This window comes from Lepidochelys kempii, chromosome 1 (assembly GCF_965140285.1).
Source record: "Lepidochelys kempii isolate rLepKem1 chromosome 1, rLepKem1.hap1, whole genome shotgun sequence".
Classification (NCBI taxonomy): domain Eukaryota; kingdom Metazoa; phylum Chordata; order Testudines; family Cheloniidae; genus Lepidochelys; species Lepidochelys kempii.
In genome coordinates, this window is record NC_136380.1 from 343,936,066 (window position 1) to 343,963,721 (window position 27,656).

Here is a 27,656-nt window from a genome sequence, read left to right on the forward strand (position 1 = left end):
CAGGTGCTGGTGGGAGCTCGTGCCCCCGGCGCCGCCCTGACTCCACCCTTTCTGCGCCCCATTAGACCCCTTCCCTAAATCCCTGCTGCAGCTCTTCCCCGAGCGTGCCGCATTCCCCCTCTTCCCCCCCCAGCACTTGCCACAGCTGTTTCACAGCGCAAGTGCTGAGAGCTGTGGGGGGGGGGGGAAGCGGGCATGCGGCATGCTCGGGGGAGGAGGTGGAGCTGGGGCGGGGTGGGGAGCTGCCAGTGGGTGCAGAGCAGCCACCAATTTTTCCCCTTGGGTGCTCCAGCGCTGAGCACCCACAAAGTCGGTGCCTATGCGGCTACCACTCTGAAACCAGTTTTTAATAGGGCATCTTTGGTAATGAAAATAGTCAAAAACAATGAATGGAGGCACGTATAAAAAAACCTTCAACTTCGTGTTGTAGAATTTGGTTTTCTATAGCACTTTATTTACTAGAGGTGTCACAGATTAGCACTTGAACAACATATGCAAATGTTGCAGCCATTTTCCCCTTTGTAATAACTAGGAGAAGCACTTGGATACTAAGATATATTCAATTGAGGGACATAAAGGTGTCCAGGACTCTGGAGGTAGCCCCTTTTTTTATGTTTCAGAAAATGTCCTAATTGAGTCTGAGACTTTGAGTGAAGAGCGAGGGTTTCAGTGATGGGGAAAGAGAGGGTGTAATAAAAATCAAAACCTGCTGAGGACCCTCTAGATCTCCCCTAGAAACCTATGAAGTAACAATCTTCGATGGCCATTCCTAGAATCTTGGGTAACAATTTTCATCTGGAAAGTTCTGAAAGGACATAGTAAAATCTAGGCATTGCGTATTTCAGTAGTTGCTTTGCATCCCGTTTGTTTGTGTTTTTTCACACTGCACCCATTTGTTTCTTGTCACGTATAAATATTCTTAAGTGAGCCTGCAACTGCTGGGCAATCAGTTGAGACAAATCTGCTCTCCGTACGATCAGTCTGGAATGGGGCCAGGACTTCCTTAGTCCGGCAAACCCATGGTTTTTCCGTGCTGCCCCACAGTTTGGACTATGGGGGTGGAGTGGGATGTGTGAATACTGAAGTACTGCACTTAAATTTCTCCATGTGGATGCTGTGGGAGTGAGTAAAAAGATTCCTAGTTCGCATTAACATGGTCTTAAAGTGAGTTGGGAATTTTTTAGTTTGTGCCTGCAGTGTTCACACAGGCTCAGCATTTTGCTGCGTACTGCAATTCACGCCTTAGAAGTCTGAGCTGTAGGGCAGCGCAGAAGTAGCCCAGGAGCCTAAACCATTTTTCATCATGTCTTGAAAGGCAATCAGAAAGGAGTATTTTAATTTTGGCAAGGACAAGATTTTATTTTTTTTCCCTTTTTTCCCGCTTGAGAGGTTGCCTTTCCCTGCAATCACTTTCATCCCTCTCCTTTGTTTGGTAGTTGCTCCCTTTCATGCAGTGATATTTGTTTTTGTTTTTTGGTGAGAGCTATTTGCTGTGGTATCAGGTACTTTGGTTCTGGTGTTTCTTTGGAAAGGATTGACTTTTATTTTGATTACAATGTAATCTCTCTCCCCCCCACGTCCTGAACTGGGACAAAACATTCAAGATTTTTTCAGAACGTTTTAGTCCACAAAAAAATTCATTTGGAAATAGCAGTGTTTTGATTTTGAAATTTTAAATTGAAACAAAACATTTTGATGTTCCTGAATTGGAATGTTTAATGTCAGTTAAATAAACTGACCCAAAATGTGTCACTTTTTGAGTCAGTTCAACATTAGGGAGATTTTTATAGTTTTGCATTGCCTCATAGGAGTTATAGAGCAGGTACCTGATGCCCTCTTTCTTCTACGGACTGGACTCCTTGCCCAGACTACGGCTTCTGTGATACATCTGCAGTCATGTGACTTCCATGATACACCACACAGTGTGGTCAAGGGAGATCATGTTGCATCATGAGATGTAGTCTGGCCAGGGAGCCTGCTTCATAGGGAGACTAGGGGCAAGAGGCATCTGAATTACAACTTCTGTGATGCAACGTGGCGGTATAGAAAGATGCAGTTAAGCAAACCAAAATATTTTTACTTGTGTTGAAATGCCAAAATTAAACACCTTGTTTCAGTTTTTCTCTGAGAAAAACTGAAAAAATGTCAATCAGAAATTTCCAGAAAATACATTTTCAGTCAATGATTTTGGACAGAAAATTCCCAGCAAGCTCTAAACATAGTATATTATGTTGACTTGGTATGTTTGGCTTCCTGTATGGAGCTTGTGTATCTACCAAAAAACACTTTTTAAAAACAATGCTATTTAGGAGAGGAAGTGAAGTCTAAGTTTAAACTACAGATAGTTACAATTGCACAACTAAAGATCCATCAGGTGAGAATTTGGCTAGGACACAAGTGTCAATATTCCTGTTTTTAAGAGTGCAGTAACACTTTTTTAATTACCACAAGCGGTCAGAGGATATCAGGATTGTAACTAGGGTGACCAGACAGCAAATGTGGAAAAATCGGGACGGGGGTTGGGGGTAAATAGGAGCCTATATAAGAGAGAGACCCAAAAATCAGGACTATCCCTATAAAATCGGGACATATGGTAACTGTGTACATAAAATCAGTGGTGAGCTGGAGCCGGTTTGCACCAATTCACTAGAACCGGTTGTTAAATTTAGAAGCCCTTTTAGAACTGGTTGTCCCTCATGGAACAACCGGTTCTAAAAGGGCTTCTAAATTTAACCGGCCAAAAGTGGCACCTTAGGGGCTGACTCCATGGGTGTTCCAGCCCTGGAGCACCCAAGGGGAAAATTTGCTGGGTGCAGAATACCCACTGACAACTCCCCACCCCACCCCCGGCCGCAGCTCATCTCCGCTCTGTCTCCACCCCTGAACGTGCTGCCCCGCTCTGCTTCTCCCCCTCCCCAGGCTTCCCGCGAATCAGCTGTTCACGCAGGAAGCCGGGGCGGGTTGAGAAGCAGGCTGCGGCTTCCTGTGCAGGCCCAGGGAGATGGAGGTAAGCTGGGGCGGGGGGCTGCGAGGAGGGCTGCCTGTGCTACAGCAGGTAACCGGGGCGGGGGAGGCATGTAGGGGGAACCGCTCCCTGCCCCTGCTCAGCTCTGCCACCCTCGGCTTGAGCGGGAAGCCATCGCCCTCAGCCCTCCCTGGCTTCCTGCCGAACAGCTGATTCGCGGGGTGTGGGGTGTGGAGAAGCAGAGCGGGGCGGCACATTCATGGGAAGAGGTGGAGCAGAGGTGAAGTGAGTTGGGACCAGGCGCGGGGCAGGGAGCTGCCGGTGAGTGCTCTGCACCCACCAAATTTTCCTCGTGGGTGCTCCATCTCCAGAGCACCCAGGGAGTCTGCACCTATGGCGCCACTTTTGATGTGATCGGTGGGGGAGCGGCTGTTCCCCCGCCCCTAGGAGCCAGAGGGACCTGCCGGATACTTCCTGGGAGCTGCCCCAGGTAAGCACCTCCGGGACTCCTGACCTCGCCCCCTGGCAGGTCCCTCTGGCTCTTAGGGGCGGGGCGGGATGGGTACCCACTATGGTGGCCCATGAGACCTTCCTGCCCCGTTCTGGGGACAGTCAGGGGATGGGGAGGAGGGTGGATGGGGCAGGGGTTCTGGGGGGGGGCATCAAGGAACGTGGGGGGGTTGGATGGGGCAGGAGTCCCGGAGGGGGGTGGGCAATGCCCCCCTCGTGGGATGAGGAGGGAACAGGTTAAGATTTTGGCAGCTCATCTTTTCATAAAACGGATTAAATGATTCCTTTACTCACTAGTATGATCAGTTGGGATGGAGTTTCTGTACCTCCTGTATCTCTCCATAGTTTCAGATCTATGCTGCAACTTCAGTGTAGAGTCCTCTGTCTTGGCTTGTGTTGTATAGTTAACATAGCTAAATGCTATAGATCTACAGCATTACACTTTATTCATATTAGATCTGCCTACAGACCTGCTGTTCAAATTTTGCCCTGGATTTTGGCATCCTTTGCTCTTCCTAAGAGAAAACATGTCACTTTTCCTTAAAGTGTAACATTTTAATAGCTCTTTCCACTTTTAAAGGGATAGTATCAAATAGTTTAGGCCCCAAAGCTATCTTATTGTACCTTGAAAATTAAGGAGGACGTTCTCCATGTTCCGTAACTGTTCGTGTAGTGCTTCACATTTTCTAAATGTGTGTACTATTTATTCCTTAACCTTCATTAGCAGCTCTCTGCTGCTGTGGGCTTGAACACAGTGTACTTTTGGGGGAATTCTGCAACAAAAAATTAAAAATTCTGTGCAGAAAATTTAGAATTCTTTATATGTCAAAATAACACAATATACACTCCATTCAATTATTTTTGGTAATTTATTTCAAAATATGTTGCAACAAGTATGTCAACAATACAGGTAACAAAAAAGATTTCCCCAGGAGTAGAGTTAAAGAAACCCTTATGACAACCCAGTTAGGGGTTTTTGGAGGGGGTTGTGTGGCACCCCCAGAGCCCAGCCATCTGCATTTCCCCTATCCCCAGAGCCCAGCCACATGGCACCCTTCCATCCCCCCAGAGCCCAATTGCAGCGCACTCTCTTGGCCAGGCACCTGCACCCTCAGAGCCTTTACTCCCTGCATCTTCTTTACTCTCCCGCTGGGGTATGTCGTGTGGTGCAACTCTGCCCTTCCTCACCCTTTGCCCTAGCTGGGTCTCCCAGATCCTCTCCTGTCCCTGGGAGTAGGAGGATCAAGCTGGGTAGCCAGAGCATGCAGAGCCTCCATCCCTACTGGGCTGCGCAGTCTGCTCACTGCAAGCTGGGCTCTAGAGTCCAGTGTCCCTTAGTGGTGCTCAGCAGCTCTGCAGCCCCCATTCTGCAGGGGAAACCTGGAACTCTGCACAAATTCTGCATTGCACAGTGGCACAGAATTCCCCCAGGAGTATGCCATGGTATAGACCTGCTGTGGTGGTAGTTCTTACTAGTGCTGCCTGCTGTTGAGGGAAAAGCCAAATGCAGTGAAGTTATGTCACTACAGTGTGTTTGCCCAAACTTGGAGTGAGGGCACAAGGGGAGCTCTAAGCAGGCTGCCAGCTAACCTGATGTCCTTGATGTTCGAAATGGGGTGGGAGAGAATAATAGTATTTGATGGGGGGAGTTTTAGGGAGAGAGGTACACAATTGTGGAAGTAAAACTGCCAGAAAGCCAAATTGGTTTCACATGCAATTAGATAGAAATATAGTATGGATGAAAGTTGTGAACCTGGAAAAAGCACCCCACCCCGCCTCCAAGCTTCCAAGAGGTTGTTGCAAATCATGTAAAGTAAAAAATAACCAAACTTGATATCCTCTTTCTTAACCAGGGGGTGGTGGTTCTACTGCTGGTAAAAATGAAATAAACCACATACTTTAAGTATCCCGTACTGCCCTCAGTTTGCCCAGGTAATGTCCATCGGTGTCAAAACCCACTGGCCATTTGAGCTATTGTATTCAGATTCCAGCATTCTGACCCTACTTTTGTCTACCTGTGTACAAGCGTCTAGTCTGTAAAGAGCTGCTGTCTTCATCTTTTTTCCCCACTGCAAGCTGTTCTGAGCCACAGATTAATATGATGTATGGCTGGTAATTTTTCTAACCTTACAGAAAATCAATAACCAAAAATGTGTGTGTAAAGGAAGAGAATTTTATTCTTGTTAAATCATTATTCTCTTTGAGCTAAAAATGCATTCTTTTGAATAGTGTTGTAGGTTTGATCAATAATCTAACAAGTATTTGACATTTATGTATCTTTCTTTTTTTCCCCACCCTCTACCCCTCCAGTTCCACTGTTATCATGGGGGCCCAGCTTCAATTTTAGTATCTGGTATGTTGAACTTAATGGCATTGATGATCCAGATGTGGTCCAACCCTGCCTCAACTGGTACAGCAAGGTAGGCCTGCATTATAAATGACTGTTTGCTTTGAGAGTGGTGTAATCTCAAAACACTGTAAAATTTACTCTTGTGGAATTGCACTATTTCTGTTCTGTTCCGCAGGTATCAACTGTTTAAACAGACATTATTATTTTTATTTATTTTTATTTATTTATTTATTTATTTTTAAAGGCAAGTGCGGAAGCTTGATTTCAGACTTTTTGTCCTATATTACCCTTTCTTTAAAGGGTGTTGTATAAACTTGAACACTTGGTTATTTGAAGTAAATGGACTAGTTGGTTTTCATGGCTTTACACATGCCAGGATAATTGTAGGCATAGGCTTCAGCGTGGTGGGAGAGGGACTACGTGATCTGTTCTAGGGCACTGCTATAACACAAACCACAGTAAAAGTTGTTGTTCCAGGACAAAACACTCAAGCTTAAACACATAAAGATCTTTGGTGGTGGTTTTCAACTTACATTTCCATGTAAAGTGCTCTATTATAGAGTAATTTCAAATCTTGTCATACTGACCAAGACAAGTGCGTGTATGTAGATGTACACGTTTTCATACACACTTTTGTCAGTATGGTGAGATGTGATCGTTGTGTACAAGAGAGCAGTTTATATAGAAAACATCAACAAAGTATGTGCTTGTGCATGAACTTGTGCACACACGGTCTCTCTTCTCGGAAACAATAATGGTTGATAATGGTCAATCCAAATAGTAATCCATGCAACTTTTCACCTCCCCTTTCATCTGTCATTCTTCCCGTCACTAGGTTCTTGAATTCTCAGTGTTGTCATTACATCTTTATAATACTTTACTTTGATAGGTCAGCCTCAAACCCTGTTACTTTTATGGACTCTAAATGAAGTTTTATTTTAAAAAAAAAAAAAAAAAAGTGAAACTCCTCTCCACATTTCCTACTTCAATTAGCCACACTCATCAACATCAGAGCATTTTTCTAGATTGCTTTTGCTTGACTATATTTCCTGTTCTCATTCCTGCATTTGCTAGTGAATAGTAGAACACTTTTGATACTACTTAAACTTTAAGGTTAGCTGCAATGGACTGTTTAACATGATTTCTTTTTTTGCCTTCCTATCCTGGTCTGTAAATTATGAGACGTTTGTTAAAAGCCAGTCTACAGCTATACTCTGGGTTGTCTACTTGGACCTTGACAATTATATAAAGAAAAGGAGTACTTGTGGCACCTTAGAGACTAACCAATTTAAATTAGTCTCTAGCATTCATATCGTGATTAAGGCGCCACTTGAATTGTGGGATGATTGTCAAAAAAAAAATGTGCAGCTGAGTTGCAGACAAGCCACAGAAAATTTCAGAAAAGTAATAATGGACCTTAATGGACCTGCTTTATTTGCAGTAATAAAGTCCATTATTACTTTTCTGCAGTTTTCTGCTGTTGGCTGTCCAGGGCTGAGAGTGAGGGCCCCCACTGTCAACATTGCGATGGAAGCTTAATATTGCAGAATCCACAATTTCCACAAATACTGCAAGTTAAACAGGGTCTTCATAATAGTACCCAAAAGCCCCAACCAGGAATGGGGCCCTGTTGTACTAGAAGCTGTACCAGCGAAGATGTGCTCACTGTCTGTGTATAAAAGATCTTGCAGTCTAAGAAGATGAGCAACATATGAAGGGCGGGAGATAATGAAATATATAAAGTGTGTAGTGTATTCATAGCTTTTCTCAATAAAAGCTGTGCTGGACCTCTGCTTGGTGTTTTAAAATAACCATTTATGCTCATAGGAGCATTTCACTGTAAATATTGACCGTCAAAACTAGCAACATTAATTTCAAACTTTATGGACTGAATACATCAAATGTATTAATGCCCTCAGTGGAGTTACACCACGGTTGAATTTGGCCTTATGACTAAACTAGGGAGTTGAATGTGCTCCAGTCTGCTTTTTTATACTTCCATCACTTAATAATTTAGGACTTTTCTATATTGGTTTCACCTTAAAACTCGGTAGATTTTACTGATGTACAAGTGAACACTTCTAAAGTTCTAACTTTAACTCTTAGAAACCAAGATGTTATATGGTGTGTGTATATATAGCACTTGGAGGAGAGGAAGGTGATCAGGAAAGGTCAACATGGATTCACCAAGGGCAAGTCATGCCTGACCAACCTGATTGCCTTCTACGATGAGATAAATGGCTCTGTGGATAGCAGTGGACATGATATATCTCAGCTTTAGCAAAGCTTTGATACGGTCTCCCACAGTGTTGTTCTTGTCAGCAAGTACAAAAAGAATGGATTGGATGAATGGTCTATAAGGTGGATAGAAAGCTGGCTAGATCATTGGGCTCAACGGGCAGTGATCAGCGGCTCGATGTCTAGTTGGTATCAAGCGGAGTGCCCCAAGGGTCTGTTCTGGGGCTGGTTTTGTTCAACATCTTCATTAATGATCTGGATGATGGGATGGATTGCACCCTCAGTAAGTTTGTGAATGACACTAAGCTGGGGGGAGAGGTAGATACGCTGGAGCTTTGGGATAGTGTCCAGAGTGAACTAGACAAATTGGAGGATTGGGCTAAAATAAATCTGATGAGGTTCAACAAGGACAGGTGCAGAGTCCTGCACTTAGGATGGAAGAATCGCATGCTCTGCTACAAGCTGGGGACCGACTGGCTAAGCAGCAGTTCTGTAGAAAAGGCCTGGGGATTACAGTGGACGAGAAGCTGGATATGAGTCAACAGTGTGCCCTTGTTGCCAAGAAGGCCAACGGCATATTGCCAGCACATCGAGGGAAGTGATTATTCCCGTCTGTTTGGCACTGATGAGGCCACATCTGGAGTATTGCGTCCAGTTTTGGGCCCTCCACTACAGAAAGGATGTGGACAAATTGGAGAGAGTCCAGCGGAGGGCAACAAAAATGATTAGGGGTCTGGGGCACATGACTTATGAGAAGAGGCTGAGGGAACTGGGGTTATTTAGTCTGCAGAAGAGAAGAGTGAGGTGGGATTTGATAGCAGCCTTCAACTACCTGAAGGGTGGGGGGGTTCCAAAGAGGATGGAGCTCAGCTGTTCTCAGTGGTGGCAGATGACAGAACAAGGAACAGCGGTCTCAAGTTCAGTGGGGGAGGTCTAGGTTGGATATTAGGGAAAAACTGTTTCACTAGGAGGGTGGTGAAGCATTGAAATGGGTTACCTAGGGAAGTGGTGGAATCTCCATCCTTCAAGGTTTTTAAGTTGATGGTTTAGTTGTGGTTGGGCCTGGGGTTGGACTAGATGACCTCGTGAGGTCTCTTCCAACCCTAATGTTCTATGATTCTATGTTGTTTTTTCTTACATTCAGCTATATTTCAAAAGTGCCTATGTGATTTATTCATAGCTTTCAAGGTAAGAAGGAACAATTGTGATCTAGTCTGACCTGTATAACTCAGGCCATAGGACTTCACCAAAATTACTTTTTGAACAAGAGCATACCTGTAATTTAAGTTGGAATTAAAAATAAATAAATCCAGTGGTGGAGGGCCCACTGTGACCCTTGGTAAATTGTTCCAATAATTAATCACCAAGTTTAAAAAAAAAAATCACACCTTATTTGTAATCTGAATTGGTCTAATTTCAACTTCTAGCCATTGGCTCATGTTCTACTTTTCTCTGCTTGGTTGAAGAGCCCGTTATTAAATATTTGTTCACCATAAAGGCACATATAGATGGTGATTAAATCACTACTTATCCTTCTTTTTAAGTTAGACTGTTCCCCTTGGGTCTCACTGTAAAGCATGTTCTCCAGTCCCTTAATCATTTTAATTCTCTAAACCCTCTCTGATTTATCAGCATCCTTCTGGAAATGTGGGCACCAAAACTGGACACAGTATTCCAGCAGCAGTTGCACCATTGCCAAATACAGAGCCAAAATAACCTTTCTACTCCTACTTGAGATCCCCCTGTTTATGCATCCAAAGATTTCATTAGGTCTTTAGTCACAGCATCACACTATGAGCTCATGTTCAGCTGATTATCCACCACAACTCTCAAATCTTTCAAAAGTCACTGCTTCCCAGGATAGAATCCCCCATCTTGTAAGTATAGCATATGTTCTTGTTCCTAGATGTATACTTTTACATTTAGCCATATTGAAACGTGCATTGTTTGCTTGTGCCCTGCTACTAAGTGAGCCATATTGCTCTTTATCAGAGATCTGTTCTCTTCACTATTTACTACTCCCCCAATTTTTGTGTCATCTGCAAACTTTCTCTGATTTTTTTCTTCCAGGTTGTGTTAAATAGTGTAGGGACAAGAACTGATCCCTACAGGATCCCACTAGAAACGCACTTGTTTTTTATGATGATTCCTCATTTATAGTTAAATTTTGAGACCTATTAATTAGCCATATTTTAATCCACTTCATGTGTGCCATGTTAATTTTGTATTCTATTTTATTAATCAAAATTTCATGTGGTACTTAGTCAGATGCCTTGCAACCAAACTTGTAATCTCATTAAGGAGATATGGGAGCACAAGTTTCATTGAAAGTGGGTGTGCTAAATTGTTTACACACTTTGGAAAATGTCTCCCTAAATTCCTTCCATCTAATTATTGCTGTTAGCATATTTAAAGCTGATGATAATTAGGGCTGTTGGTTGATCGCAATTAACTCAAGTGATTAACTCAAAAAAAATTAATCGTGATTAATTGCAGTTTTAATCACACTATTAAACAATAGAATAGCAATTGAAATTAATTAAATATTTTGGATGTTTTTCTACATTTTCACATATATTGATTTAAGTTACAACACAGAATACAAATGGTACAGTGCTCACTTTATATTATTTTTTATTACAGATAGTTGCACTGTAAAAATGATAAACAAAATAAATAGTATTTTTCAATTCACCTCATACAAGTACCGTAGCACAATCTCTCTATCGTAAAAGTGTAACTTACAAATGTAGATTTTTGTTACATAACTGCACTCAAAAACAAAACAATATAAAACTTCAGAACCTATAAGTCCACTCAGTTCTACTTCTTGTTCAGCCAATCGCTAAGAGAAACAAGTTTGTTTACATTTACGGGAGATAATACTGCCCGCTTTTTATTTACAGTGTCACCTGAAAGTGAGAGCAGATGTTCGCTTGGCACTTTTGTAGCCAACATTACAAGGTATTTACGTGCCAGATATGCTAAACATTCATATGCCCCTTAATGCTTTGGGCACCATTCCAGAGGACATGCTTCCATGCGATGACACTTGTTTTTTAAAAACAAAAAAGTGTTAATTAAATTTGTGGCTGAACTCTTTGAGGGAGAATTGTATGTCTCCTACTCTGTTTTATCTGCATTCTGCCATATATTTCATGTTATAGCAGTCTCAGATGACCCAGCATGTTGTTCGTTTTAAGAATACATTCTCTGCAGACTTGACACAACGCAAAGAAGGTACCAATGTGAGATTTCTAAAGATAGCTACAGCATTCGACCCAAGAATCGGAAGTGCCTTCCAAAACCTGAGAGGGACAAGGTGTAGAGCATGCTTTCAGGAGTCTTCAAAGAGCAATACTCCGATGCGGAAACTACAGAACCCAAACCACCAAAAAAGAAAATCAACCTTCTGCTGGTAGAATCTGACTCAGATAACGAAAATGAACATGTCAGTCCGCGCTGCTTTGGATTCTTATTGAGCAGAACCAGTCATCAGCATGGACCCATGTCTCCTGGAATGGTGGTTGAAGCATGAAGGGACATATGAATCTTTAGCACATCTGGCATTTAAATATCTTGCGATTCTGGCTACAACATTGCCATGCAAACGCCTGTTCTCATGTTCAGGTAACATTGTAAACAAGAAGCAGGCAGCATTATCTTCTGCAAATGTAAACAAACTTATTTGAGCAATTGTCTGAACAAGAAGTAGGACTGAATGGACTTGTAAGCTCTAAAGTTTTACATTTGTTTTATTTTTGAATGCGGTTTTGTACATAATTCTACTTTTGTAAGTTCAACTTTCATGATAGAGATTGCACTACAGTACCTAAGTGAATTAAAAAATACTATTTTTATTTTTACAGTGCAAATATTTATAATATAAAGTAATGTCCATTTTGTATTCTGTGTTGTAATTGTAATCAATATATTTAAAAATGTGGAAAACATAACTTTTTTTATATAAGTAGTATTCTATTTAACAGTGCGATTAATCGCGATTCTTTTTTTAATAGCTTGTCAGCCCTAATGATGATGATCTTCCCTCTCTCTGACAACTAAAACGGTAGCTTTTTCAGATGCTGTATGCTGTCTTTTGAGTTTTGAGTACTGTAACTCACTGGATCTCCTCCAGGCCTTATTGTCAAAATCCTGCACTCTTGGATGGCAGGTGGGCAGCATTGATATACTGGGGGATGAGATGAGGGGGTTGGTGTGAGGGAATAGCCTGCAGTGCTAGTTTTGACATGTACACCAGTTTTTTCCAAATACAGTTATGCAAGACAGCTGGGCTTTTGAGGCTATGGGTTTTCATGCTCTCTGTCTTTGTTTTCAAGTAATGGTGGTTAATGGTCATTGTGTGTGTGTGTGTATATAGTGTATATTCTGTTTAATACTCTTTTTCCTTATGTTTTTTCACTTAGAGAAGCTGTGACCTACTTACTGTTCTAAAGTATTTTGTGTTATAATTTGATGCTCACATAACTTTGGGAGTGAAGGGTTTTTTCCCACTTTTTTCCATTTTCATGTAGAATTCAGTAGCAGCAAGACCAAAGAGATGATAAAGGAATGGCAGTGATTTTAAAGATTTGGTTTTTTGGTGAAGTGTGCAATCACATCTTGTAACTGTATCAAATTAAATCATCTTAAAGAAAGAAATAGCACATCATTTTGTCTCATCTCATTGGGAGACAGATGCCATGGAAAGTGTATTACGTTTAGTATAGCTTTGTAGGCTATGAACAGTTAACCTGTGCAACATGTATGAGAGCTTCCACTTTCCTGTCATCCCAACAAATTTGTGAGAAATTCCTGCTGGTGCCAGCCAGGGAAATCTACCCTTCTCATAGGTTTTCTTGTGTTCCAGTAGTACCGTGAACAGGAAGCCATTCGTCTATGTCTAAAGCATTTTCGCCAGCACAACTACACTGAGGCTTTTGAATCACTGCAGAAGAAAACCAAGATTGCGCTAGAGCACCCAATGCTGACAGATCTGCATGACAAACTAGTGCTGAAAGGAGACTTTGATGCTTGTGAAGAACTGATAGAAAAAGCTGTAAATGGTAAGTGACTCCAAAGCAGCATCTTGGCTAGAAAGCCTATTGATGTATAAACTCTTTCCATAATGTACATTAAAATGTACACAGCTGTATTGTGATAGCTTTTTGTTTTGCATTATGTAAGGGGAGCTATTAGTATCTGAAGCATGATGCCTTGTAAACTCTTGCTGGACACATGATTATACTCTGCATGAGAAGAGTTAGTAAAGATTGACAAGATGTACTAACATTTTCCCTTTTCATTCTATTACTTTGAAGCCCCTACCCCCCAAGAGTTTAAAAGGTGCTTCCAGGAACAAGTGAAGACAAGGTCTGTGACCCAGATAGCTGACAACCTAAAGTCAGACAACACTAAAAGAGAATGTAATAAATAAGAGAAGTTGGGAGGAGTGTAAGAGAAGGACAAAATTTCAGTAAGACTCACCAATTAGCAAGGCCATCTCTTCATTATGATAAATTTTGTTAAATTTAGTGGATTGTTCTTTTTAAACCCACCTAGTTGGGCAACACAGCAGAAATAATATTTTAGGAGGGATTTGAATTAGGCTAGTGGCTTTGTGAATGGGAGTAGGGACAATATGCCTTGTAATAGGAGCTTACAGGAGGACACTGAGGTAGGTGCGGGAGAAAGGCTCTGACTTTTGGAGCAGAGGCCCAGTGGCTAGGTTCATTGTAAATAAATTTAAGATAAACCCTTATTTAGCGCTTTATTTAGAGTGCAGAGGGAGCTTGAGTAGCAGAGTTGAAGTGTCTTTTCCCCACACAGTAAGCTTGGAGCACAGCCATGGTTAAAACTCAGCAGTTCCTGACTCTCAGTATTGTGCTCTATGTTCATTTGCTCTCTCTAGGTCAGAGGTGGGGAAACTATGGCCCGTGGGCCACATCCGGCCCGCAAGACTGACCTTGCCTGACCCTTGAGCTCCTGGCTGGGGAGGCTAGCCCCTGGCCCCTCCCCCATAGTCCCCCTTCCCCCAGAGCCTCAGCTTGCCCTGTGGACAGTGCGGCTGGCTCTGTCTGGGTCCCGGGGCTGTGAGCTCTGAGCTGCATGGTAAGGGGGGCAGGGTGGATAAGGGGTAGAGGATCCCGGGGGCAGTTGGATCGGGCAGAGGTTCTGGGGGTTGGGCAGTTGGAGAACAGGGGGGTTGGATAGGGTGTGGGAGTCCTGGGCAGGTTTGTCAGGGGTGGAGGTGTGGCTAGGGGACAGGGAGCAGAGGGGTTGGATAGCGAGTGGGGTCCTGGGGGAGGTGGATTGGGGCAGAGGGTCCTGGGAGCGGTCAGTCAGGGGACAAGGAGTTGGGGGGGTTGAATGGGTCAGGGATTCTGGGGGAGGCAGTCAAGGGGTGGGAAGTGGGAGGGGGCAAATAGGGGGCGTGGGCCAGGCTGTTTGGGAGTCACAGCCTTCCCTACCTGCCCCTTCATACAATTTTGCACCCCGATGTGGCCCTTGGGCCAAAGTGTGCCCACCTCTGGTCTAGGTGAAACTCCTACTGGCATAATAAAAGAGAATCTTTGAGTAACTCCTTTGACTTCAGTGGCATAATAGCAACGTAGCATGATGGCAAGTCGGGCCCAGAGTTTAGTCTTTCTGGGCTAAACTCTCCTGCTGCTAATAAACACAATTTCCAGAAGTGAGTGTGTGCCTGCTGGCAATATCAGTAATACAGTTTTATCAAAGTAGTGATTGGTTCCTGGGGTATAGTGGGAGTGAAAAGAAGCGTAACTAAAGATAGCCTCATAGTTTGTGTCTCCTTTAAAAATCAAGTATATCAAATAACATGTTCTGTTTACTGTGTGAGATTTTGCTGTGCTGTTTTCCACTCCTCTGGGACTGCTCTGTTTTCTCCAGCCTTCTAGATTGTACTTTTTCTAGGAAGTGTTGAGTACTTTCTCTTGCTTGAACAAATGATTTGTAACTGCTGCAGTGTTCTCCCGCTTATCCAGTGTAGAAGTATTGGCAAAGGACACGATTCCTAGATCCTGTATTTCACTGGTTAACAAATCACTGTTGCTTTCCAGTTTAATAATCTTTTTGTGGTGAACGGTTAACCTGCCTAGTTTCTGACACAGTTTTAAATGTCAGGTTTGCATTGGCTTCTGACATCTATTGGCATAGAGCAATGGCCTTGAACAATTGATTGCTTGCTTCAATTGCACCTATGCAATGTGCAAAAGAACTCTGGCACTCTAACTCTATACCAGGTCTACACTAGAAGAGGTTTGCTGGTATGGCAATACTGGGAAATGCTCCCAGTGTTAGACATAGTGTATACTGGTTCCTTGAGCAAAATAAACTAATCTGGGAAAAGCACTTTTATGTTGGTATAACTGCGTCTACGCTACGGCTTTTGCCAATATAGAAATTTGCTGCTGCTTTTTTTTTTTTTTAAGGACTTGTAAACTGACACTGTTGGCAAAAGTTTCTGGTGTATACCTGGCGTTTAGGCTATGGCTCTGCTATAGAGAGCTTAGTGACATAGCTGCACTGATGCAGCTCTGCGACTGCAAGCTCTCTACTTGTGTAATTGCTCTAAGATGAGAGAGAGCTTTCCTGTCGACTTAATTAATCCATTTCCAACGAGCGGTGTTAGCTACATCAATGAGAGAAGCTCTCCCACTGACATAGTGCTGTCCACACCGGCCCTTATGTCTGTGTAACTGTGTTGCTTAGGGGGGTGGCTTATTCACACCCCTGAGTGACATAAATTATACCAACATAAGTGGTAGTGTAGACATAGCCGTAGTTAACTTGACACCTGCAGCGTTAGGCATGTTGTGGTCTTGTGTCCTTTGTTCTTGTTCCAGATTATAAAACTATAGTGAGCTATCCCTTTCACTAGCAATCTATTTGAATGACTTAGCATTAATTTTTATTTACACATGCTATTCTACATTCTGTCAGTGATTCTGAAGGGATATTATAAATCTGATATCAATACTTTTATGGTATAATCCTAATATCCAATACCTGGCTAATTGAAGCTCCTAGTTAACTGAAGGTTTGCTGGTGTTGTCAACAGTAATGTTTAACTTGCATTATTCCCTTCTTATCCTCTACTGCTTCCCCTTCTGTTGCTTTGGCCACGTTATCCCTCAACCCCTTCGCTGGCTTCCCTGGCTTTCACATTAGGTTGCAGCTCCTCAATCCCACTTTTCACCCATCTTTCCATCTAGCTTTCCTTCTTTGTGTAGCCACATTACCTGTGTGTAGTTATCCTCACAACTTCCTTGTGAAGTGGGGAAGTAGTATTATCCTGAAGCACATTAAGTGACTTGCCTGAGGTCACACAGGAAGTCTTTGGCAGAGCAGGGAATTGAATCTGTACTTCCAGGGTCCCAGGCTAGTGCCCTGAACCACTGGACTATCCTTCCTGTCATTGACCTTCAAGGCCAAACAACTTCATTCTGGCCTACTATGTTTCATTCTGGACTTCTACCACCACCTGCTCACCAAGCTCTTTTATACTCTCATGCTGTCTTCTGTGTTTGAAATGCCTTCTCATGCACCTCACTCTTAAGTTCCCTGCTTAAAACTTTTGTGAAACCTTTCTACAGTAATTTCTTCTTACGCAGAATTTGGGGCGTTTTCATTCCTGAACTCTTGTCCTGTGTATTAGCTTTTCAAATAAGTCTGTTTTGGTCAGTATAGTGTTGTGTATACTTCCAATGATGTGCAAATGTACATGTAAAGAGAAATATATATATAAATGCGCAGTTAACTTTCAAGGCTTTCAGAGACTCTGAACTCTCCTGGACATTACATAGCCTAAACCTGGGCATATGAACTTTTGACTGCATGTTGATCTTGAGGTTCATGGCCTTAACTTCATTTCACCACTACATTTTTCTTAACACGGATGCCGCAGTTAGTTTAGCACAAATTGACTTAAATAGGGAGCAAATATTTGTAACGCTAGATTTTAAAGTGTGACATGCCATACCTCTTGCAGGTGGTCACCATATTATTAGATGGCAAGAATGGGTCTGCATGGATGAGAATGAATTTTAGTGGAAGTAGATTTTTTTTTTTTGTATTCCTAGTGCTGAACACTGATGCCTTCCACCCTACCTCACTGGATAATTTCTTTTGAGAACTTTTTGGCAGGCAATCACTCTCTTCCCACAGATTCTTAGGACTTACTCATGTGCATTATGCTCAGAAAATGGGCATATTGAACTCTGACAACTGGTTGACTGCCTCTCAAAAAGAAAAGGTTCCCTAAATCTCAATTGGGTGCTCAGACATAGCTCAAATACCTCACATTTGGATTCATTCCTGCATCTTGCAGACAGCCTACACTCTGAGAGACAAGTCTGGTTAATATTCCTGTACAGCAAATGCAGAATCCAAGTTTCTTAATGGAACTGCATGAAACTACTGCAAAACATACTTACAGATTAGATTTCTCCGTGCAAGCTACAGGTAGTGTTCTGGTTTCACTTTTTTTCAAGGAGGTGTTCCATCTGGCTGTTTTCATGTCAATATCTGATGTCTGATCATCCACTAAGTCACTAGCGAAAAGTCTTATAATATTTGTTGACTGTGCTCAAAGTGCTTAGGGTGTATAAGAAGGGAATGGTTGAATCTTCCTGGAAGTTCTAGATGCACTGCAGTTTTGAGGGGCAATACTAAGCCATGCATACTCCCTTCATTTGGTTATTCTGTAAAATCTCTTGCTACATAACATTCAACTGGCTGACAAAATAAAGTCTCTAATATTAGTAAATTGTACCTAACTGATGATTAACCTGTAATCTCTAGGAGTTGGATGTTACTGTATGCAAAATGCATCACAGTGTAGGTGTAAAGGAGTTAATAGATAATGGTACATAATGAATAATCTTTGGACATAATTGTAGAGTAGACGTGGGCATTGACCCATGTGAAAGGCCTCATGGGCTCTAGAAATTGATTTTCCTTTAAAACTAGTAAGCGCTCTTAAAAATTGTTTGTGCAATGGAGTTGAAAATATTGTTCTAAACCACTGTTACTGTTTCATTGGAAACAGATGATAAAAACCTAATCTGGCCTAGATCTGATCCTTCACAGGGCCTGTGCAGTACGTTGTCTTTCTTTAGATGTGTCAGGTCAGTTTAGCTGATAAAACAAGAACTATGAGCAAGGTACGAGAATAGATCAGATACCCGGTAGGAGATCCACCTAGGCCCCTTTCTGCCTATGTGCCAAACCACTAGTGAGTGGTTCAGCTTCCAAAACAAGCCACTGCTGATTTATAGCACAAGTAGAATGAATGTGGAACTGCTCCCAGCTGAAAGAAACATTTCTGGGAAGAGAGCTGGAGTATCTCCAAACCAGTGTCCCATGGAAGAAAAGAAGCATTATTAAAAGAAGCTGAAGGCACAGCAGGGGAGAAGTGTTGTTGTCTTGACAAGTGCAGCCTGTGGGCGTTGAGTATGAGAGAGAAGTTAAAACCACCCTTTTCAGGTCATATGGTGCAATTCATCCTCTTGTTCTGTGTGTCCAATAATCTGTTTGCTGCCAAAGGGATTGATGATGCTGTTTAGCTCCTTTCTTGAAGACCAAACCATCCTAATGTTCCGTAAAAGAATGTTGTTTTTTTCTACCTGTTTGTGGCTAGTAAAATGTGTCTGATTCTGTTAATGTGGAATTTTTTACTAGCGTCAAATAACAGAACATATACTGTGCATGTATCTCTGGAGCGAATCAAAATGCCTGAAAACATTTGAAAGTTTTTTTTTTCTAGCTAGAATTGACCAACGTAACTCTTGTTTGAGTTTGTAAATGCTGTGTAGTGTTTGGGGAGACCAGACTTCAGAACCTTAGACCGCTCAGCCTCTTCCAGGAAGCACTCATTGACTTACAGAATTAAGCATATAATTAAACCTAGATCTCAGTCCTGACAAATTAAGACCAGAAAAAAATTAAAAATATGATGTGGAGAAAGTTTGTCATGTACAACACATAATTAAGAGCTTATACAGTTTTGATTTTAATTTTTCCACTTAGAGCCATCTGGGGTAGGTAAATACACTTCTGAATTTACAGCTGTATTTTTAGGAAGTGGATGCCTATCAGCTAAGTTCATAACTTCTAAAGTCCTTGCCTTACCCCAAGATGCCTGGGCTCCTGAATAGGGAAAAATACCCCCCCCCAACCACCCCAGACTGATGGTCTCCACACTTTAAAAAAAAAAAAAAAAAAAAAGGGTAGGGATGAATAAGTGAGTGTTAGAGTAACAGCCATGTTAGTCTGTATTCGCAAAAAGAAAAGGAGTACTTGTGGCACCTTAGAGACTAACCAATTTATTTGAGCATAAGCTTTTGTGAGCTACAGCTCACTTCATCGGATGCATACTGTGGAAAATACAGAAGATGGTTTTTATACACACAAACCATGAAAAAATGGGTGTTTATCACTACAGAAGGTTTTCTCCCCCCCCCCCCCCACACACACACACTCTCCTGCTGGTAATAGGTTATCTAAAGTGATCACTCTCCTTACAATGTGTATGCTAATCAAGGTGGGCCATTTCCAGCACAAATCCAGGTTTTGTGCTGGAAATGGCCCACCTTGATTATCATACACATTGTAAGGAGAGTGATCACTTTGGATAAGCTATTACCAGCAGGAGAGTGGAGGGTGGGGGGGAGAAAACCTTTTGTAGTGATAAACACCCATTTTTTCATGGTTTGTGTGTATAAAAACATCTTCTGTATTTTCCACAGTATGCATCCGATGAAGTGAGCTGTAGCTCACAAAAGCTTATGCTCAAATGAATTGGTTAGTCTCTAAGGTGCCACAAGTACTCCTTTTCTTTAAGTGGGTGTTAAGTTTTTTTGTTTAGATTTATAAACTTCATCCTGTGGTTCAGGAAGCATGTATATAATCTAACCCTGTATAAATTTGCTTTTTATCAAGGGCCCCAAAAGACCAGTCCCATTTTTGTGTCCCTGCCCCCTCCTCTCCAAAAAGAAGGGGGGGGGGGAAGTCCACCAACAAAAAACACCCTCAGGTAAACCGAGGAGAGAGATGGGATTTAAGACTAATTTACTTTTCTAGTTTGATCCAGTGCCTGTTTCTTCTCAGCATTTACAGCAGTCTGCCTTTGCCTTTTTTTCTTAGATGAAGCTCTGGAGACACCATCTGACGCAGTTTCAGCTCAACATGAGCCGAAATGGCTGAATTTATAAGCACTTGCAACTTTCTCCCTTCTTGCTTAAATAACGGAAATAGAACCCATTCTTAATTAAAACCTGTCACGCTACAGATTTATGGATAACTGGCATGACATGGCAATCAAGCTAGGTTGATTCTTGATTGATATAGTGACTAATGTTTACTCTCTTTATTTTGTCAAAATACAAATTGAATCAGGTATGATTTATGAAAATGTTATTAGAAACTGACATGCATATGACAGTTGTTTGAAGAGAGCTCTAGAGTAGCAGTTAGGTTTGAGTGAGAGCATCTTACTTTAATCTGAAAAATTTCTGCTACAACATAATGTAACTGCCAACATTACATGCAGCAATAAGTTGTTTTTCCTGTGTTTGCAGATGGCTTGTTCAATCAGTACATCAGTCAGCAGGAATACAAACCGCGGTGGGGTCAGATTATCCCCAAAAGTACCAAAGGTAAGAGTCTAAATGGAAACACTGTTAAAAATTACCCATGCATTAGTAACTGCCACTATAGTAATTTGTGGATACAGTGCATGAAGGTGATAAAAGGTAGGTTATAGGACAGCTTAATCCTGCTTTTTACAGGTGCAACTGATGTCATTTACTTTTCACTCTGGCACGATGCATTTATCTTCAGATACTAAAATAATTATGTGAATGTACAGTTCAGTAAGGAACCGTTCACAAAACAGTAGCTTTAAACCAAAAGTTATACAAGATGGCTTTTCTGGGGTGGTGGAGTAGCATTTAAGGTGCCATTCTAGCTGACTTGTCTTCAGGCAGTTCTGAGGCTGCTCTTTATCATGCTGGGAACTGAACTAGCCTTTGGCTGTCCCCAGCATTGGGGGTTGCAAAGGTTGGTTTAAGCTCAACAGTTTTTATGGACCTGAGGATATGTTTTCACATCCAGGGACTGTTAAGGTCTCCTCTTGCAAGAGACTCCATGTACTGAATGAGAGCATTGTATTCACTGATTTACATATGACAATGATTTTTCTCTGGAAGATAAACACAAAAAGCAATTGGACAATTAAAAAAAAACATCTTGGTTGCTTTGAGTATAAACATGCTGTTCTCCAGATAATTGCTATGTATGTTTTGAATGTTTGAAGGACTGTGGGCTATTTAAGTTGTGCTGCCTCCACTCAGCTTTTATGGCATGAATGAATGAATTATAATTTTTTAAAAAATAATGTATAATAGAAAATCTTTCCTTTGTCTTTAACTAGGTGATGGAGAAGACAGCAGACCAGGAATGAGAGGAGGCCATCAGATGGTCATTGATGTACAGACAGGTGAATGGTCATTTATTCTTTAAGAAGAAAGTTCTGTCCTATTTTTATTTTGGGACTTAATTATGTTGAGTGGATACCAGCTCAGTTATAAATATGCAAACGTATCTGGTTCCTTTGTATATTATTTTTTTCTATTAGTGTTTGGACAAAACTCTGCTCTTAGTGCATCTAGATTGTTGTTCTGCTTTCCCTCTGTGGAGCCCTACTCCACTTTTCTAGATTTCAGTCTGCTTGTTTTGTTGATGCAGGAGTGACTTCTTTCATAGGTGAGCTGATGTTTGGGTTGGGGGAGGATGTGTTACAGGTGCCCTTTTCGCCCCTACCTGCTGCAGGTCTTAAGGCTAGAAGCAGTCTCAGCCTTTGCTGGCCAAGTATTACTGGTCCCTAACTCACACTGATAACCTAGGAACCTTCTAATTAAGAGCCAGGGGTTTTTCCTGAGAAAGGGAGCTGGGGATCTTAAAACTTAAGCAATCATTTTTTTTAAAATGATGGGCCATGTGCTATGAGCCCCACTTTTCTAGGAACTTACTCCTCGGGGAATTCTGCACCAAAACATTTAAAATGGTGCACAATATTTTAAAATTCTGCATATTTTATTTGTCAAAATGCAGTATAATCATGCTGGCTTCAATTATTTAGGTAGTTTATATAAACTACAATACAATGGATGGAGAATGGGAGTGGGGAGCATTGGAGGAAATCCCCAAACCTCCTTGCCTAATCATAGGATTGGAAGGGACCTCAAGAGGTAATCTAGTCCAGTGCCCTGCACTCATGGCAGGACTAAGTGTTATCTAGACCATCCCTGACAGGTGTTTGTCCAACCTGCTCTTAAAAATCTGCAATGATGGAGATTCCACAATCTCCCTAGGCAATTTATTCCAGTTCTTAACCACCCTGACAGGAAAAACTTCCTAATGTCCAACGTAAACCTGCAATTTAAGCCCATTGCTTCTTGTCCTATTCTCAGAGGTTAAGAACAATTTTTCTCTCTCCCCCCTTTTAACAACCTTTTCACTGTGGCTGTCTAATTGTAATAAATATACAAATCCCTACCCTGTAGCTACTTTGTATTGCTATGGAGGAAGAAAACCTGTTAGGTTCCATGTAAACACACAAGAATGGTACAGTCCCTGCCACAAATAACTTAGTCTGTCAAAGGGTAGAGGAAAGGGGGATGCAAGTAGGATGGTTAGGGTTTTGAGTGACCATATCTTGATAGGTTGATATGTAATAAAATACACTGTCTTCAATTGCTGGTTACCCTTGCTGTTACCAGTCAAAAGACTTCATGTTGCCCTCAACTCCTTATTTAAATACTCCTAACAAACATGGTTTCTAACCCTCTCTCTACCTAACCCATACGATTAATACAGTGAAATAAAGGTGACTTACAGTTAGTGGGGAGAGGGGACGGGTGCCAAGCCTTTGGGTACATCTGGACTACAGGTCGGGGTGCAGTTTGCAGCTTCTGTAGTTGTGCGTGCACTAGCTTTAATCTAACTAGGTTGCTAAAAATAGCAGTGAGGACGTGGCAGTGCGGGCTGCACGAGCCTGTTTTACCCCTATGGGTAGGTACTTGTGCTGCCTGCACTGAAGACCATGCTGCCTGCCACGTCCTCACTACTAGTTTTAGCGGGTTAGCTGGATTAAAGCTACCATGGGTATGTCCATGAAAGCTTTCAAATCATACCCCCAGCTACAGTGTGATACCCTTTGAGGGGCAAGGAGGAATGTGGGATTATTATTGAAAATCTGGGGGAGCTGAGAGTGGCTATATTGGTTGTGGGCATATAGATAGGGAGTTGAAGGCTGTAGCAAGTTGAGGTGCATGGGCATGAGGACAGAATACAACTAGGGCTGTCAAAATAACTAGGGCTGTTGATTGATTGCAGTTAACTCACGGGATTAACTCAAAAAATTAATCTCTGTTAATTGCAGTTTTAATTGCACTGTTAAACAATAGCATACCAATTAAAATTTTACATATTTTGGATGTTTTTCTACATTTTCCTATATATTGTATTCTGTTGTAATTGAAATCAAAGTGTATATTTTTGATTACAAATATTTGCACTGTAAAAATGATAAGAAATAGCATTTTTCAGTTCACCTCATACAAGTACTGTAGTGCGATCTTTTTGTTGTGAAAGTGCAATTTACAAATGTAGATGTTTTTGTGTGACATAACTGCACTCAAACAAAACAATGTAAAACTTCAGAGCCTACAAGTCCACCCAGTCCTACTTCTTGTTTAACCAATCGCTAAGGCAAACAAGTTTGTTTACATTTACAGGAGATAATGCTGTCCTCTTCTTATTTACAATGTCACCAGAAAGTGAAAACAGGCATTTGCATGGCATTTTTGTAGCCAACATGGCAAGGTATTTACGTGCCATATATGCTAAACATTTGTACGCCCCTTCATGCTTTGTCCATCATTCCAGAGGACATACTTCCATGCTGATGACGCTTGTTGGGGAAAAAAAGTTAATTAAATTTGTGACTGAACTCCTTGGGGGAGAATTTTATGTCCCCTGCTTTGTTTTACCCGCATTCTGCCATATATTTCCTGTTATAGAAGTATCAGATGATGGCCCAGCGCAAGTTGTTCATTTTAAGAACATTTTCACTGTAGATTTCACAAAATGCAAAGAAGGTACCAATGTGAGATTTCTAAAGATAGCTACAGCACTTGACCCAAGGTTTAAGAATCTGAAGTGCCTTCCAAAATCTGAGAGGGGTGAGGTGGTAGAGCATGTTTTCAGAAGTCTTAAAAGAGCAACACTGCAATGCGGAAACTACAGAACCTGAACCACCAAAAAAGAAAATCAATCTTGTGCTGGTGGAATCTGACTTAAATAATGAAAATGAACATGTCAGTCCGCACTGCTTTGGATTCTTATTGAGCAGAACCCGTCATCAGCATGGACGCATGTCCCCTGGAATGGTGGCCGAAGCATGAAGGGACATATGAATCTTTCGCGCATCTGGCAATAAAGATTGTAAATATCTTGCAATTCCGGCTATAACAGTGCCATGAGAACGCCTGTTCTCACTGTCAGGTGACACTGTAAACAAGAACCTGGCAGTATTATCTCCTGCAAATGTAAACAGACTTGTTTGTCTGAGCGATTGTCTGAACGAGAATTAGGACTGAGTGGACTTGCAGGCTCTAAAATTTTACATTGTTTTATTTTTGAATGCAGTTTTTTGTACATAATTCTACATTTGTAAGTTCAACTTTCATGATAAGGAGATTAAACTACAGTACTTGTATTAGGTGAATTGAAAATTTCTGTTTTTTTTACAGTGCTTGTAATCAAAAATAAAGTGAGCACTGTACACTTTGTATTGTATTGTATTGTAATTGAAATCAATATATTTGAAAATGTAGAAGGCATCCAGAAATATTTAAATAAACGGTATTCTATTGTTTAACAGTGCAATTAATTTTTTTAATCGCTTGACAGCCCTAAAAATAACTTTCCTGTTCACCATGAATTTTTATTATGGTTTCCTGAGTTGATAAAGTTCTAGACCTTTGTCATCCAATATATAATTATTGCCCCAGAGAGGAAGTACTCCGTTTGTATGAGGCTGGCAAACATTCTTCTTGGAGAGAGGTAGAAGAATCTGAGGAAGATCTATGAAGATAAGTTTGCCTCATTAGATTTCCGATGAAGTGAGCTGTAGCTCACGAAAGCTTATGCTCAAATTGGTTAGTCTTTAAGGTGCCACAAGTACTCCTTTTCTTTTTGCCTCATTAGAGATTGTGTTGAGAGAAGCACTACCATGTGAAACGAAAGCTGTGATGCGCACTCTAGTGGCCATAGAATATAGTTTTCAAGATTGAATGCTTATTTCAAAGCAGGAGGAGTGATGCTAATACAAATCATAGAATCATAGAATATCAGGGTTGGAAGGGACCTCAGGAGGTCATCTAGTCCAACCCCCTGCTCAAAGCAGGACCAGTCCCCAATTAAATCATCCCAGCCAGGGCTTTGTCAAGCCTGACCTTAAAAACTTCTAAGGAAGGAGATTCTACCACCTCCCTAGGTAATGCATTCCAGTGTTTCACCACCCTCCTAGTGAAAAAGATTTTCCTAATATCCAACCTAAACCTCCCCCACTGCAACTTGAGACCATTACTCCTTGTCCTGTCCTCTTCTACCACTGAGAATAGTCTAGAACCATGCTCTCTGGAACCACCTCTCAGGTAGTTGAAAGCAGCTATCAAATCCCCCCTCATTCTTCTCTTCTGCAGACTAAATAATCCCAGTTCCCTCAGCCTCTCCTCATAAGTCATGTGTTCCAGACCCCTAATCATTTTTGTTGCCCTCCGCTGGACGCTTTCTATTTTTTCCACATCCTTCTTGTGGTGTGCGGCCCAAAACTGGACACAGTACTCCAGATGAGGCCTCACCAATGTCGAATAGAGGGGAATGATCACGTCCCTCGATCTGCTTGCTATGCCCCTACTTATACATTCCAAAATGCCATTGGCCTTCTTGGCAACAAGGGCACACTGCTGACTCATATCCAGCTTCTTGTCCACTGTCACCGCTAGGTCCTTTTCCGCAGAACTGCTGCCTAGCCATTCGGTCCCTAGTCTGTAGCTGTGCATTGGGTTCTTCCGTCCTAAGTGCAGGACCCTGCACTTATCCTTATTGATACCTCATCAGATTTCTTTTGGCCCAATCCTCCAATTTGTCTAGGTCCCTCTGTAGCCTATCCCTGCCCTCCAGCGTATCTACCACTCCTCCCAGTTTAGTATCATCCGCAAATTTGCTGAGAGTGCAATCCACACCATCCTCCAGATCGTTTATGAAGATATTGAACAAAACGGGCCCCAGGACGGACCCCTGGGGCACTCCACTTGACACCGGCTGCCAACTAGACATGGAGCCATTGATCACTACCCGTTGAGCCCGACAATCTAGCCAACTTTCTACCCACCGTATAGTGCATTCATCCAGCCCATACTTCTTTAACTTGCTGACAAGAATACTGTGGGAGACCGTGTCAAAAGCTTTGCTAAAGTCAAGAAACAATATATCCACTGCTTTCCCTTCATCCACAGAACCAGTAATCTCATCATAAAAGGCGATTAGATTAGTTAGGCATGACCTTCCCTTGGTGAATCCATGCTGACTGTTCCTGATCACTTTCCTCTCATGTAAGTGCTTCAGGATTGATTCCTTGAGGACCTGCTCCATGATTTTTCTAGGGACTGAGTTGAGGCTGACTGGCCTGTAGTTCCCAGGATCCTCCTCCTTCCCTTTTTTAAAGATTGGCACTACATTAGCCTTTTTCCAGTCATCCGGGACTTCCCCCGTTCGCCACGTGTTTTCAAAGATAATGGCCAATGGCTCTGCAATCACAGCCGCCAATTCCTTTAGCACTCTCGGATGCAACTCGTCCGGCCCCATGGACTTGTGCACGTCCAGCTTTTCTAAATAGTCCCTAACCACCTCTTTCTCCACAGAGGGATATATGCATTTTGCCAGGAAATGTATGAAACATTTTTGGAATGAATGCATTGGTAAGTGTGATTCTTCCTCCCTCACTCAGAGCAAGTTGTCTAGCTCAGGCTTTGACCTATGAGATCATTCTGATATTAAATAAGGCAGTGAAACTGAGTCAGTCTTCCAGTTTCTTAAACTGACTAGCGAGTAACTCACTAAATTAAACACATGTACTTTGTTTTCTGGGAGACCTGGACTTCCTCCCATTCCTTTAGTCAATTTCACCCCCAAGGTTTATGCCTTCTAGTGACAGAGGGTAACTTTGAATCATTCTTACGGCTCTGGAGCAGAGATTCCCTGTAAGCTTCTTGGGAGGCTGTAATCCGTTTTGCTTCAGGGCCTGTTTCGGCCTGCAAAGTCAGTATGTTTTATGTGGTGGTGGTTTTGCTCATGAGGAAGCTCTGGGTGTTTCTGGTATTTAATTTGGCTCATGAGAAAGCCAGGAAGGTTGCTGATTCTGTTTGTGTTGTAAAACCTGCTGCTTTTACTAATGGCTGCTCAAGCTTCCTTTTGTGCTTGGGCCCATTTATCAAAGCTGTGGGA

At 41.9% G+C, this 27,656-nt stretch overlaps 1 protein-coding gene across 6 annotated transcripts in view; it reads left to right on the top strand.

The window, feature by feature from the left end:
• The window catches only part of MKLN1 (muskelin 1), a 179,983-nt gene that overhangs the window by 58,016 nt on the left and 94,311 nt on the right, over positions 1 to 27,656 (top strand). For all 6 annotated transcript variants that reach the window (XM_073328850.2, XM_073328852.2, XM_073328854.2 and 3 more), the window contains 4 exons: positions 5,786 to 5,895; positions 12,937 to 13,129; positions 20,663 to 20,740; positions 21,517 to 21,582. In XM_073328850.2, the coding sequence (XP_073184951.1) occupies positions 5,786 to 5,895; positions 12,937 to 13,129; positions 20,663 to 20,740; positions 21,517 to 21,582 (447 nt within the window). The remainder of the gene's footprint in view (positions 1 to 5,785; positions 5,896 to 12,936; positions 13,130 to 20,662; positions 20,741 to 21,516; positions 21,583 to 27,656) is intronic.